This window comes from Bombina bombina, chromosome 1 (genome assembly GCF_027579735.1).
Source record: "Bombina bombina isolate aBomBom1 chromosome 1, aBomBom1.pri, whole genome shotgun sequence".
In the NCBI taxonomy this organism is placed as follows: Eukaryota; Metazoa; Chordata; class Amphibia; order Anura; family Bombinatoridae; genus Bombina; species Bombina bombina.
Genome location: NC_069499.1, coordinates 866,892,470 through 866,908,424, shown reverse-complemented (window position 1 = coordinate 866,908,424; position 15,955 = coordinate 866,892,470). Strand labels below are relative to the sequence as shown.

The 15,955-nt window shown below is 41.7% G+C and overlaps 1 protein-coding gene across 3 annotated transcripts in view; it reads left to right on the top strand.

Annotated features, from left to right (window-relative positions):
- Positions 1-15,208, top strand: part of CYLD (CYLD lysine 63 deubiquitinase) — a 467,344-nt gene extending 452,136 nt beyond the window's left edge. For all 3 annotated transcript variants that reach the window (XM_053699515.1, XM_053699514.1, XM_053699513.1), the window contains one exon: positions 14,618-15,208. In XM_053699515.1, the coding sequence (XP_053555490.1) occupies positions 14,618-14,802 (185 nt within the window). In that variant the 3' untranslated portion in view covers positions 14,803-15,208. The remainder of the gene's footprint in view (positions 1-14,617) is intronic.
- The last annotated feature ends 747 nt before the right edge of the window (positions 15,209-15,955 follow it).

Genomic DNA, 15,955 nt, shown 5'->3' with positions numbered 1-15,955 from the left:
ACCAAAGCTAAGTGTATCTGCTGTAAACTTTTGGTAGCTATTCCTCCGGCTGTTGTTTGTATTAATTGTCATGACAAACTTGTTAATGCAGATAATATTTCCTTTAGTAAAGTACCATTGTCTGTTGCAGTTCCTTCAACATCTAAGGTGCAGAATGTTCCTGATAACATAAGAGATTTTGTTTCTGAATCCATCAAGAAGGCTATGTCTGTTATTTCTCCTTCTAGTAAACGTAAAAAATCTTTTAAAACTTCTCTCCCTACAGATGAATTTTTAAATGAACATCATCATTCTGATTCTGATGACTCTTCTGGTTCAGAGGATTTTGTTTCAGAGATTGATGCTGATAAATCTTCATATTTATTTAAAATGGAATTTATTCGTTCTTTACTTAAAGAAGTATTAATTGCTTTAGAAATAGAGGATTCTGGTCCTCTTAATACTAATTCTAAACGTTTAGATAAGGTATTTAAATCTCCTGTGGTTATTCCAGAAGTTTTTCCTGTTCCTAATGCTATTTCTGCAGTAATTTCCAAAGAATGGGTTCAATTGGGTAATTCATTTACTCCTTCTAAACGTTTTAAGCAATTATATCCTGTACCGTCTGACAGGTTAGAATTTTGGGACAAAATCCCTAAAGTTGATGGGGCTATTTCTACCCTTGCTAAACGTACTACTATTCCTACGTCAGATGGTACTTCGTTTAAAGATCCTTTAGATAGGAAAATTGAACCCTTTCTAAGAAAAGCTTATCTGTGTTCAGGTAATCTTCTTAGACCTGCTATATCATTGGCTGATGTTGCTGCAGCTTCAACTTTTTGGTTGGAAACTTTAGCGCAACAAGTAACAAATCATGATTCTCATGATATTATTATTCTTCTTCAGCATGCTAATAATTTTATCTGTGATGCCATTTTTGATATTATCAGAGTTGATGTCAGGTTTATGTCTCTAGCTATTTTAGCTAGAAGAGCTTTATGGCTTAAGACTTGGAATGCTGATATGGCTTCTAAATCAACTCTACTTTCTATTTCTTTCCAGGGTAACAAATTATTTGGTTCTCAGTTGGATTCTATTATCTCAACTGTTACTGGTGGGAAAGGAACTTTTTTACCACAGGATAAAAAATCTAAAGGTAAAAACAGGGCTAATAATCGTTTTCGTTCCTTTCGTTTCAACAAAGAACAAAAGCCTGATCCTTCATCCTCAGGAGCAGTTTCAGTTTGGAAACCATCTCCAGTCTGGAATAAATCCAAGCCTGCTAGAAAGGCAAAGCCTGCTTCTAAGTCCACATGAAGGTGCGGCCCTCATTCCAGCTCAGCTGGTAGGGGGCAGGTTAAGTTTTTTCAAAGAAATTTGGATCAATTCTGTTCACAATCTTTGGATTCAGAACATTGTTTCAGAAGGGTACAGAATTGGTTTCAAGATGAGACCTCCTGCAAAGAGATTTTTTCTTTCCCGTGTCCCAGTAAATCCAGTGAAAGCTCAAGCATTTCTGAATTGTGTTTCAGATCTAGAGTTGGCTGGAGTAATTATGCCAGTTCCAGTTCCGGAACAGGGGATGGGGTTTTATTCAAATCTCTTCATTGTACCAAAGAAGGAGAATTCCTTCAGACCAGTTCTGGATCTAAAAATATTGAATCGTTATGTAAGGATACCAACGTTCAAGATGGTAACTGTAAGGACTATCTTGCCTTTTGTTCAGCAAGGGAATTATATGTCCACAATAGATTTACAGGATGCATATCTGCATATTCCGATTTATCCAGATCATTATCAGTTCCTGAGATTCTCTTTTCTGGACAAGCATTACCAGTTTGTGGCTCTACCGTTTGGCCTAGCTACAGCTCCAAGAATTTTTTCAAAGGTTCTCGGTGCCCTTCTGTCTGTAATCAGAGAACAGGGTATTGTGGTATTTCCTTATTTGGACGATATCTTGGTACTTGCTCAGTCTTTACATTTAGCAGAATCTCATACGAATCGACTTGTGTTGTTTCTTCAAGATCATGGTTGGAGGATCAATTTACCAAAAAGTTCTTTGATTCCTCAGACAAGGGTAACCTTTCTGGGTTTCCAGATAGATTCAGTGTCCATGACTCTGTCTTTAACAGACAAGAGACGTCTAAAATTGATTGCAGCTTGTCGAAACCTTCAGTCACAATCATTCCCTTCGGTAGCCTTATGCATGGAAATTCTAGGTCTTATGACTGCTGCATCGGACGCGATCCCCTTTGCTCGTTTTCACATGCGACCTCTTCAGCTCTGTATGCTGAATCAATGGTGCAAGGATTACACAAAGATATCTCAATTAATATCTTTAAAACCGATTGTTCGACACTCTCTAACGTGGTGGACAGATCACCATCGTTTAATTCAGGGGGCTTCTTTTGTGCTTCCGACCTGGACTGTAATTTCAACAGATGCAAGTCTCACAGGTTGGGGAGCTGTGTGGGGATCTCTGACGGCACAAGGAGTTTGGGAATCTCAGGAGGTGAGATTACCGATCAATATTTTGGAACTCCGTGCAATTTTCAGAGCTCTTCAGTTTTGGCCTCTTCTGAAGAGAGAATCGTTCATTTGTTTTCAGACAGACAATGTCACAACTGTGGCATACATCAATCATCAAGGAGGGACTCACAGTCCTCTGGCTATGAAAGAAGTATCTCGAATTTTGGTTTGGGCGGAATCCAGCTCCTGTCTAATCTCTGCGGTTCATATCCCAGGTATAGACAATTGGGAAGCGGATTATCTCAGTCGCCAAACGTTGCATCCGGGCGAATGGTCTCTTCACCCAGAGGTATTTCTTCAGATTGTTCAAATGTGGGAACTTCCAGAAATAGATCTGATGGCGTCTCATCTAAACAAGAATCTTCCCAGGTATCTGTCCAGATCCCGGGATCCTCAGGCGGAGGCAGTGGATGCATTATCACTTCCTTGGAAGTATCATCCTGCCTATATCTTTCCGCCTCTAGTTCTTCTTCCAAGAGTAATCTCCAAGATTCTGAAGGAATGCTCGTTTGTTCTGCTGGTAGCTCCGGCATGGCCTCACAGGTTTTGGTATGCGGATCTTGTCCGGATGGCCTCTTGCCAACCGTGGACTCTTCCGTTAAGACCAGACCTTCTGTCTCAAGGTCCTTTTTTCCATCAGGATCTGAAATCCTTAAATTTAAAGGTATGGAGATTGAACGCTTGATTCTTGGTCAAAGAGGTTTCTCTGACTCTGTGATTAATACTATGTTACAGGCTCGTAAATCTGTATCTAGAGAGATATATTATAGAGTCTGGAAGACTTATATTTCTTGGTGTCTTTCTCATCATTTTTCTTGGCATTCTTTTAGAATACCGAGAATATTACAGTTTCTTCAGGATGGTTTAGATAAGGGTTTGTCCGCAAGTTCCTTGAAAGGACAAATCTCTGCTCTTTCTGTTCTTTTTCACAGAAAGATTGCTATTCTTCCTGATATTCATTGTTTTGTACAAGCTTTGGTTCGTATAAAGCCTGTCATTAAGTCAATTTCTCCTCCTTGGAGTTTGAATTTGGTTCTGGGGGCTCTTCAAGCTCCTCCATTTGAACCTATGCATTCATTGGACATTAAATTACTTTCTTGGAAAGTTTTGTTCCTTTTGGCCATCTCTTCTGCCAGAAGAGTTTCTGAATTATCTGCTCTTTCTTGTGAGTCTCCTTTTCTGATTTTTCATCAGGATAAGGCGGTGTTGCGAACTTCTTTTGAATTTTTACCTAAAGTTGTGAATTCCAACAACATTAGTAGAGAAATTGTGGTTCCTTCATTATGTCCTAATCCTAAGAATTCTAAGGAGAAATCGTTGCATTCTTTGGATGTTGTTAGAGCTTTGAAATATTATGTTGAAGCTACTAAATCTTTCCGAAAGACTTCTAGTCTATTTGTTATCTTTTCCGGTTCTAGAAAAGGCCAGAAAGCTTCTGCCATTTCTTTGGCATCTTGGTTGAAATCTTTAATTCATCTTGCCTATGTTGAGTCGGGTAAAACTCCGCCTCAGAGGATTACAGCTCATTCTACTAGGTCAGTTTCTACTTCCTAGGCGTTTAGGAATGAAGCTTCGGTTGATCAGATTTGCAAAGCAGCAACTTGGTCCTCTTTGCATACTTTTACTAAATTCTACCATTTTGATGTATTTTCTTCTTCTGAAGCAGTTTTTGGTAGAAAAGTACTTCAGGCAGCGGTTTCAGTTTGAATCTTCTGCTTATGTTTTTCATTAAACTTTATTTTGGGTGTGGATTATTTTCAGCAGGAATTGGCTGTCTTTATTTTATCCCTCCCTCTCTAGTGACTCTTGTGTGGAAAGATCCACATCTTGGGTAATCATTATCCCATACGTCACTAGCTCATGGACTCTTGCTAATTACATGAAAGAAAACATAATTTATGTAAGAACTTACCTGATAAATTAATTTCTTTCATATTAGCAAGAGCCCATGAGGCCCGCCCTTTTTTTGTGGTGGTTATGATTTTGTATAAAGCACAATTATTCCAATTCCTTATTTTATATGCTTTCGCACTTTTTTATCACCCCACTTCTTGGCTATTCGTTAAACTGAATTGTGGGTGTGGTGAGGGGTGTATTTATAGGCATTTTGAGGTTTGGGAAACTTTGCCCCTCCTGGTAGGAATGTATATCCCATACGTCACTAGCTCATGGACTCTTGCTAATATGAAAGAAATGAATTTATCAGGTAAGTTCTTACATAAATTATGTTTTCATACCACTCACACTCAAGTTTTTACATCCTTTATTTTATTAAGTAAAAGGTTTAAATTAACATGAACAAAATAACCTAAAACTTTAATGTAGACAGTCTCATTTTAGTGTCCATAATAACATGTCATCTGTAATATGTAATGTGTTGTTCATCTGAGATTGTATTTACCTAATTTTAAGACCTCATAAAGGCCAGGTTATTTTAATTATGTCTTGCTCGACTTAATTTGAAGGTGCACTTCAGCAGTCTGTTTTAACCCTTCCCTATAGGGTTACTATATCCTACATTCTATTTTGTGTTTTTAAATTGTGTGAATTTTCTGTGTGTCTGTCATTCTGTATTGTCTGGTTTCTTTCCTGTACACTGTCATGGAGCAATCTGGAGCAGTCCCTTCTGAACACTTACATGCTTACCCTATTAAAGAAAGATCCACAGTCCATTTTCCCACCAAAATCTAAATGTGTGCTTTGCAAGTTTGTCTTGGTGTGTGCTCTTGCACAGCTATGCAAGTCATGAATGGCTTCCTCTAGTCAAGTCATTCCTAGTATTCCTTCGCACTGGCATATTCCGACTCCCATATCTCAGGGTGTTTAACTTGATTTCTCTGCCATTTCTGAGGTTTTGGCGTCCATGCCTCCTGTACGGCTACAGATCCTGTTGTAGGAATCGGATATTGAGAATTCTCACATTTTGTCTGAAGGAGAGCTTTTGTCAGATGGTCAAGATGTCCTAGTAGAGCAGGATACAGGGCATACATTATTTTTAAGCTGGAGCATTTGCACTCCTTACTATGTGAGATTTTAAGTTTAGGGGTTCAAGAGCCAAAAATCACTTGAGGAAAAGTTTTTTTAAACAACTTGACCTTTTTGTTTAAGCCATAATCCAACTAAGTTTAGGTCTTTCCTGTTTTAGAAGATTTTTCAGATATTAAACAAACCTGGTGTTCCCTTTTTACCTTCCATGAAATTTAATGGACCACTAAACACAGTAGAATTGAATAATTGACAAACACGCAATAAAAAGACAATGCAATAACACTTACTTTGAATTTGAAATGAGCACTAAATGCAAGAACAAACTAGCTGGTCATTTTCTTTCTTGGAAACCATAAAATTATTGGAAAAAGTCCAAGCAACCTAAGAAGTCATCAGCCTCTACTAAAGGAGTGGCCCCTGAACCCGACTCAGTTCTGGTAAGGGGCAGATTTAATCTTTTTCATTAGGCCTGGTCAGAGTCTATTCTGGATTCCTGGGTTTATTAATAATAGTTTCTCAGAGTTAGCAGATTGGGTTTCGATCAAGGCTTTCTTGGGGAAGGTTCCTTCTGTCACATGTCCCCAAGATTCAGTCAAAAGTAAAAGCATTTTTCTAGTGTAATCTGGAACAAAAGGGAGTAATAGTTCCAGTTCCAGAATCTGAAATAATTCTAGGGTTCCCTTCCAATCTTTTCATTATTCTAATGAAGGAAATGACTTTCAGACCCATTTTTGACAACCATAGACCTGATGGATGTGCATCTTCATATCCCTAATCACAGAGATCATTACCAATTTTTCAGGTTTGCGTATTTGGACAAAAACGTACATGTTGTTTAGTTATTGCTCCCATAATATATTCAAAGGTTCTGGGAGCTCTGCTAGCTGTAGTAAGAGCTCAGGGAATAGTAGCAGCTTCTTACTTAGACAACATTTTGGTTCAGCCCTGTGCCTTCATCTAGCCGGAACTCAAACTAACAAGTTCATGGCTGGAAGTAAATGTTGCAAAGAGTTCTTTATCTCTTCAGACAAAAGTAATCTTTTTGGGGTATTTATGTACTTGGTAACCATGCATTTATCTCTTACGGAGCAACACAGTTCTAAATTGCAAAGAGATTGTGCTCAGCTACAGGTTCTTTCACATCCTTCATTAGCTCAGATTTGCAAAGATTTAATTTAATTGCAGTTACAGGTGTACATGGAACGGTGACTACAACAGTCTTACTCAGAGGATCTTCTTGGATCACAGAACCAGTCTTGTTTCTTGGTGGCAAACACATCCCTCAGTCATTCAAGGGTCATCTTTTCTTAGGCTGTCTTGGGTGGTGGTCACCTAAGACTCCAGTTTATAATTTTGGGATGCTGTCTGGGAGTCTGAGAGCACACGGAGTCTGGTCTCCTCAGGAGGCAAGGTTACCAATTAACATTCTAGAACTCATCGTTATCTTCAAGGCTCTTCAGAGTTGGCCTCTTCTCAAACAGGTGTCTTTTCTGAGATTTAAATCTGATAATGTCACGCCTGTAGCGTTTGAGTCATCAGGGAGAACTCAGAGTCCTTTGAAGATGGAGTTGTCACACGTCTTTAGATGGACGGATTCAAATCACTGCATAATGTCTGCTTCCCAGTTGTTTACTCCAGGAATATACATTTCAGATTTATTTTTAAGTTATCAGCGCAGCCTTCTGGATATAGACTTAATAGCTGCTCTATTAAATAAACTTCCCAGGTAATTATACAAGATCTCGGGATCCTCAGGCAAAAGTCATAGATGCTCTGGTAGTCCCTTGGACATTTCATCTGATTTACCGATTTCTGCCTTTTGCGTTGCTATCGAGAGTGGTAGCTCTGATCAAACAGGAAGAGGTATATTTCATTCTGATTGCCACAGCTTGGCCTTGCAGAACTTGGTTTGTGGATCTGATCCAAATGTCCAGTTGTCCACCTTGGAGTCTTCCCCTACCGGAAGATCTCTTTTCTCAAGGTCTGTTTTTAAATCAAGATCTAAAAGCTTTTGAGCTCTCTAGCTTAAAAACTTTTAGATCTTGATTTAAAAACAGACCTTGAGAAAAGAGATCTCTCTAGGTTTCTATGATTCAGTCATTGACACAATTGTTCAAACTAGGAAACCTATCACTAGAAAGACTTACCATAAGGTCTGGTTTTTCTTGATGTGAACCTAAGGCTTTCCCTTTGAATTCTTTTTAAATTACTTGAGTTCTTCTGTTTCTTCAAGATAGTCTAAAAACTCTAGATAAGGGTTCATTGGCCTGATGTTTAAGAGTTTGTTCAGGCTTTGGTTAGGATTTGACCTACGTTTTAACCAGTGTCTCTTCCTTGGAATTCAAATTTAGTTCTAGGAGTTTTGCAGGCTCTTCAATTTGAACCAAATTAAAGGTTTGGTTATTCCGATTTTGTCCTTGATAGCTGTGTTCCTTCTAGCTATTTCCATCTAAAGGGGAGGAGAGTCCATGGCTTCATTCATTACTAATAGGAACTAAGAACCTGGCCACCATGAGGAGGCAAAGACACCCCAGCCAAAGGCTTAAATATATCCCCCACTCCCCTCATCCCCCAGTCATTCTTTGCCTTTCGTCACAGGAGGATGACAGAGAGGTGCCAAAGTTTCGGAGGTCTCTTATGGAGAGTACTACTCTTCACTATGGGACAGGAGTTTAAGTAGCCCTAACAAGCCTTTCAGTTGAGGGCCTGGGTGAAAGTTAGAGTCCGGAGATGCAGGGAGAGCTCTCCTCTGTGACACCTTCCCGACTCATATTAACAGCTCCTACAACAATCAGCGTTGATGAGTTTCCCAGTCTGCTTGAAGGGCCGTGTTCTTGTTCCACGGCGTGGATTCTGGTAAGATCGTTTCATTTTTTATTATATTGATAACACAGAAGACAGGGCCACAGCGTGGTGCCTTTTATCTTTATAGAATCAAGGGTTAATATTCCTGGTAAGGGGATTATTGAACAGGGGTGTTTATACATGATATTATTTGTGTCATTGCTGCGTCATGTGCGGGATGAGGCTCTGGCAATGTGGTGGAACTGACAGGTTTATTTCTGGGAGTTTTTGCGTGCCCTTTTTTGGCGCGTTTTCTCCTTTAGGCAGGGGCGGTCCTGTTAGGGCTTTACTTCCGGTCTGATCTGTGCTGGTGGAGATGAAGCGGTTTCTCTAGTCCGTGTCCGAGGAGGTGGTGAGTGCCCCGGCCATTGGCGGTTATAAAGGTGCCTGTTCTTAATTTTGCTAATTAAGATAAAAGCTATGGAGCATTCTGACGTGTTGGAGGGTACTCCCTCTTTATCTAAGTCTCTTACCTGTGTTTATTGTGAGGTTCCGGTAGACCAGCCTGCGCAACTATGTTCCACATGCCTTGAAAGAGCTACGACATCTAAAAATAAGAGAATGTCTAGTACTATTAAGTCGTCCACCTCTGAGGGCTCTCCATCCCGTGAGGTGCGTTCCCTAATTGTGTCCCCTATTCCACATGCAGCGCCCCAGGATCCAAATGTTACTCCCTTCGGGGGAGATTTGCTGGCCGCCATATTTTGCGGACCAACTTCAAACGGCAGTCTCTAAAGTGATCTATGCTTTACCGCGTTCTGCTAAGTGCAAGCGTAAAGCTTTCCAGAGCGGCCCGAATCAAGATTCATCTATGTCAGAAACTCCTGTGGAGTGGTACGACGACGAGGCCCACTCAGACGCTCAGGAGGGGGTTCCTTCTGGTTCGGAGTCCGTGTCATCTAAACCTCCGGCGGCGGAGGAGCCTGGTTATAGGTTTAAAATGGAGAATTTGCGTTTTTTGCTGAAGCAAGTGCTTGCTACTCTGGAGGTTCCCAGAGCCGAAGCTTCCTGGAAGAACCCTCCATTCCTAAGCTGGACAGGTTGTATGAGGACAGGGTGGTGCCCCAGACCTTCCCGGTTCCTGTAAAGATGGCAAATATTATAAGGAATGAATGAGAGCAATTTGGTTCATCCTTTTCTCCTAATTTTAAAACGCTTTTCCCCATTCCAGAGGCCCAGCTTGAGCTGTGTGGAATTATTCCCAAGGTGGATGGGGCTATCTCCACTCTCGCTAAGCATACGACTATTCCTCTAGAGGATAGCTCGTCGTTCAAGGAGCCCATGGATAAAAAGTTGGAAAACATGTTAAGGAAAATGTTTCAACACACAGGGTTTGTTTTTCAACCGGTAGCGGTCGTCGCCGCGGTTGCTGGAGCTGCGTCATATTGGTGTGATTCTCTGTGCGAGATGATTGAAGGCGAACCCTCTTTCGAAGAGGTTCAGAAAAGGATTAAGGCGCTGAAGGTTACCAATTCTTTAATTTGCGACGCCAATATGCAGATTATTCACCTGAACGCTAAGGTGTCAGGTTTTTTCCGTTTTAGCACGCAGGGTGCTGAGGCTAAAATCATGGTCGTCGGACATGACTTCTAAGCTGAGATTACTGTCCCTGCCTTTTCAAGGTAAGATTTTGTTCGGTCCAGGCCTGGACTCCATTATATCCACTGTTACGGGAGGCAAGGGTGCCTTGCTGCCCCAGGATAAGAAGGCTAAGCTTAAGGGTTCTAATTTTTGTCCCTTTTGCGCGGACAAGGCCCAACGCCAGCAGCCCGCCGCGAAGGCGGACCCACCTAAGGGATCCTGGAAGCTTGCTCAGGCTTGGAACAAGTTTAAGCAGAACAAGAAGCCAGCGAAACAGAATCGGCATGAAGGGGCGGCCCCCGACAGGTTTACGGACCGAGTAGGGGGAAGATTGTCTCTTTTCTGTGACGCCTGGCTGCAGAATGTTCAGGACCCTTAGGTTCTGGAGGTTGTCGCCCAGGGTTACAGGATAGGGTTCAGGTACCTTGCACCCAGGGGCAGATTCCTTGTTAAAACCTGTCTTCAAGGCCAGAAAAGAGAGAGGCCTTCCTAGAGTGTGTGAGGGATATATCATCTCTAGGTGTTACCGTACCAGTACCCCATGCAGAAAGGGGGGTCTAGGGTACTATTCAAATATGTTCGTGGTTCCAAAGAAGGAGGGCACATTGCGGCCGATTCTGGATTTAAAGTGTTTAAACAAGTTCCTGTCTGTTCCATCATTCAAAATGGAAACGATCAGGTCCATTTTGCCTCTAGTTCAAGAGGGGCAGTTCATGACCACAATATACTTGAAGGATGCCTACTTGCATGTTCCAATTCACAGGGACCACTTCAAGTTTCTCAGATTTGCTTTTTTGGACCAACATTTTCAATTTGTGGCCCTTCCCTTCGGTCTGGAGATGGCTCCAAGAGTCTTCACAAAGGTTCTGGGGGCACTGCTTGCAGTGGCCAGATCCAGGGGTTTTGCGGTGGCACCATACCTGGACGACATTCTGGTTCAGGCACCATCCTTTCATCTGGCAGAAGTCAACTCAAGGGCTTTGCTTCTGTTACTTCAAGCTCACGGTTGGAAGATCAACTCCGGAAACAGCTCCCTGGTTCCCAGCACCAGGGTGGAGTTTATGGGCACGATATTAGACTCAGTGTCCATGAAGATATTCCTCACAGATCAGCGACGCAGGAAGATTGCATCCGCATGTCTTGCCCTTCAGTCCTCAAGGAGTCCCTCAGTAGCTCAGTGTATGGAGGTGATTGGGCTCATGGTCTCCAGCATAGACGTCATTCCATTCGCAAGATTTCATTTCAGACCTCTTCAGCTGTGCATGTTGAGGCAGTGGAACGGCGATCATTCCGATCTGTCACAGCTAATATCTATGGATGCACGGACTCGGTCTTCCCTCTCTTGGTAGATCCGTCCAGTTGTCCATGGGGTCATCCTTCTTGAGATCGTCCTGGGAAATTGTGACCACGGACGCAAGTCTGACAGGATGGGAAGCTGTTTGGGGTGCCAGAATGGCACAGGGAAAATGGTCTCGGCTGGAGTCTCTTCTTCCGATAAATATCCTGGTACTGCGAGCGATCTACAACGCTCTGAAGGCATGGCCCTGTCTGGGGAAATGCAAATTCATCAGGTTCCAGACGGACAACATTACCTCGGTGGCAAACATCAATCACCAAGGGGGGATACGAGGAGCTCCCTTGCAATGAGGGAGGTGTCTCGGATTCTGGAGTGGGCGGAGACCCACGGCTGTTTGCTCTCAGCTATCCACATCCCTGGAGGGGACAACTGGGAAGCGGACTTTCTCAGCAGGCAAACATTTCATCTGGGAGAATGGTCTCTTCACCCCTTGGTATTTGCAGAGATTTGTCTCGATCGATCTCATGGCGTCCCGATTAAATTTAAAGCTTCCCCGATACGGATCGAGGGACCCCCAAGCAGAGCTGATAGATGCGTTGGCGGTACCTTGGGAGTTCAGTCTAGTGTACATTTTTCCTCCGTTACCACTTCTACCTCGTATAGTGGCATGTATAAAGCAGAAGAGAGCGTGGTCCATTCTGATTGCTCCTTCGTGACCGCGGAGAATGTGGTTTGCGGATCTGGTAGAGATGTCATCCTCTCCGCCGTGGAGGTTACCCTGTCGCAGGGACCTGCTGGAACAGGGTCCTTTTCAAAATCAGAATCTAGATTCTCTGAGGCTGACTGCGTGGAGATTGAATGCTTAGTCCTAGCCAAGAGAGGTTTTTCTGAAACCGTGATTGATACTCTAGTTCAGGCGAGGAAGCCAGTCACTCGACGCATCTACCATAAGGTGTGGAGAGTTTACTTGTCCTGGTGTGAGAGACATGGATATCCTTGGCACAAGATGAAGGTATCCAGGATATTATCCTTTCTACAAGAGGGTTTGGAGAGGGGTCTTGCCGCTAGTTCCTTGAAGGGACAGATCTCGGCTCTATCAGTGTTGTTGCATAGGAAGCTCGCTGAGCTCCCTGACATTCAATCTTTTGTTCAGGCCCTGTCTAGAATCAGGCCTGTGTTTAGGCAGTCTGCTCCCCCTTGGAGCTTGAATTTGGTTCTTAAAGTTTTAAAGAGAGCTCCGTTTGAGCCTATGCATTCTCTTGACATAAAGATCCTGTCTTGGAAGGTTCTGTTCCTGTTAGCCATTGCATCAGCCCGCAGAGTTTCCGGACTGGCGGCCTTGCAACATTAGCCCCCTTATCTGGTGTTTCACGCGGATAAGGCTGTTCTTCACACTGGCTTGGGATTTCTTCCCAAGGTGGTGTCTGACCGTAACATCAATCAGGAAATAGTTGTTCCTTCTTTGTGTCCTAGCCCTCTTCTTCTAAGGAGAGGCTACTTCATATTCTCGATGTGGTTCGTGCCTTGAAGTTCTATCTTCAGGCGACTAAGGATTTCAGAAATCTAAGTCTCTTTTTGTAGTATATTCAGGGAAGTGCAGGGGTCAGCGGACCTCTGCTACTTCCTTGTCTTTTTGGCTGAGGAGCTTGATACGCCTCGCCTATGAGACGGCGGTACACAAGCCCCCTCAGAGGATTACGGCTCATTCCACTAGAGCAGTGGCTTCTTCTTGGACCTTCAAAAATGAGGCTTCTATGGAGCAGATTTGTAAGGTGACCACCTGGTCCTCCTTGCATACTTTCACAAAGTTTTACAAATTTGACATCTTTGCTTCTGCAGAAGCTGTTTTTGAGAGAAAGGGTTCTACAGGCTGTGGTGCCCTAAGTTTAAAGTGAAAGTAAATCCTAGCGTTGTACAAACGCTAGAATTTACTATTGAAACAAATAAAGGGGACTTTCATTCATGAAGTATAAGATACTTCATGTAGAAAACTCCTTTATTTGATTCAATCGATCGCCGCTCTTAGCAGCTACAGCAGCCCACGGCTAAATAATTTTTTGGCTAAGAGGTGATGTTTTCACCTCTTGGCCAATAGCTGTGCGGTAAATCTGGCTTGGCGCCCATGGGAGCCGGATTTACCGCACGGCTATGAACGATCTCCATTGTCATGTGAACCTCCTTATCTTTCATCAAGATAAGGCAGTTATTAGAACTTCTTTTTTTTATCTAAACTGGTATTTCCAGACACCATTAGTGAGGAAATTGTTGTTCCCTTATTCCTAAAAAATTCAAAATAAGTTATTTTGCATAATTTGGACATGGAGGGGGCTCTTCATTTTTTTTTTTAGAGGTTACTAAGGATTTCCGTCTTCCTTATTTATAGGCTTTTCTGGAACTCGTAAAGGTCAAAAGGCTACATCAATTTCTCTAGCCCCCTTGCCGAAAACATTTATTTAGAAAGGGTAACTTAGTTGTGTGGAAGTCTCAGCCTAAGAGGTTTACAGTTTATCGGTTTCCACTTATTGGGCTTTCAGGAATTACACTAATAAAGAACAAATTTGCAAGGCAGCTAATTGATCTTTCCTACACACCTTTATTAAATGTTAACTTTTTTATGGTTTTGCATCTTTTGAGGCTGCTTTTGGCAGGAAAGTACTCCAGGCAGCAGTGTTTAGTACTTAGTGTGCATGCCTTAGCTTTTCCTACCCTTTTTCATGGTGATCTTCTAGACTTTACAGTTTGGGTATTAGATCCCATATGTGATGGCTCATGGATTCTCACCACCTTATAAAGGAACACAAAATTGATGCTTACCTGATAAATTAACTTTTTTCATAGTGGTGAGAGTCCACGAGACCCGCCTATTTTTTATATTCAGTTGTGGGCAATTCTAGTTTGCACTTAATTTACTTTGCGTTGTCATTTCCTGCTTTTCTGTTGTTCTTCTCTTCCTGGCTATATGTTAGACTGAAGTATACAGGGAAGTGAGAGATAATAAATGTTTTTGTTACGTTAGGTATTTTTTGCCTGCCTCCTAATGGACTGGAATTTAATCCCACGTGAAATAGTGAAATTGTGCTTTTCCCACACTTCCTAGATCCCAGAAAGCAAATGTAACCTGCAAATGATGAACAAATTGCACCTTGTTTAGGCAATTTGTGGCATTTTGAAAACCTAGGTTACAGATTTTTTGCCTCTCTAGGAAGCTTAGGACAAAGCACACATTGTACACAAAAGGAAGAGGTGTTTAATTTTTCTTTAATATTTTTTTTTTCTAATAAAATTATCTAACAAAAATGTTAATCTAAATAGTTTTGAAAATGGAAATATAAATTCTATCAAAATAACAAAGTTTGGTCTATGAAAATTAAACCATTTGTGGTTTATTTTTATCTACAGGTGGCCAAAATGGGTTCAACATTCCACAAGTTACCCCATGCCCAGAAGTTGGGGAATACCTGAAAATGTCTCTTGAGGAACTCCACGCCTTAGACTCTCGGAACATTCAGGGCTGTGCCCGGCGGCTGCTCTGCGATGCATACATGTGCATGTATCAGAGTCCCACCATGAGCCTATACAAATGAACACCTTCTACAGACATTCTAATTTGGTTGCTCCTGTTTCTCATTTAACTTCTAATCTAACAAAGTGGCCAGTTTGGTCTTTATATTTTCCACTCTAGAAAACTGGCCCAACCCCCTTTGCTGCCAAGGAGGCCGGAAAGAGCATTACAGAGCACACAAGAATGCTTTTACCTTTGGAAGTGAATGAATTTCATTGCCCAGACTGAAAGAAAAAGCAATTATTTTTTGCACTTTGAGAAAGGCAATATGTTTTGTGTTTTTTGTTTTTTTTAATATTATTTTTTAAGTGACTTTACAGATTGTATAATTCAGGAAAGGACAATTACTAAAGCTTTAAGTTATATAAGACTCTTAATGTTTGTTTTATTTCTCTGTTTTGCAAGAGTATTAAATGGCACAGAATAAAGATGCTGTTTGATGTTTTCTATTATATTCAATAGCATTAAGACTTTTTCCACATACATAGTTCACTCTTTAGAGGAGCTTGCTTATTATTTTTTTTTTTCTCAGTATAATTGTACCTATGGTAAATTGGAACAAAACGAAACTATTATGTATTTGTTCAAAATTAGATGGACACAAAGTAACCAAAACCCACCAACTCAGATTTCTCCTGTTAAGTGTGGTCAGTCCACGGGTCATCATTACTTCTGGGATATTATCTCCTCCCCTACAGGAAGTGCAAGAGGATTCACCCAGCAGAGCTGCTATATAGCTCCTCCCCTCTACGTCACCCCCAGTCATTCTCTTGCACCCAACGAATAGATAGGATGTGTGAGAGGACTGTGGTGATTTAATTAGTTTATTACCTTCAATCAAAAGTTTGTTATTTTATAATAGCACCGGAGTGTGTTATTCATTCTCTGGTAGAATTTGAAGAAGAATCTACCTGAGTTTTTTCTATGATTTTAGCCGGAGTAGTTAAGATCATATTGCTGTTTCTCGGCCATCTGAGGAGAGGTAAACTAAAGATCAGGGGACAGCGGGCAGATTAATCTGCAAAGAGGTATGTAGCAGTTTGTTATTTTCTGACATGGAATTGATGAGAAAATCCTGCCATACCATTATAATGTAAACTCAGCCTTAAATGCAGTAGATGTAGCTGGTATCAGGCTGTCATGTATGTATATTTTACACTTCAGTATTCTGGGGA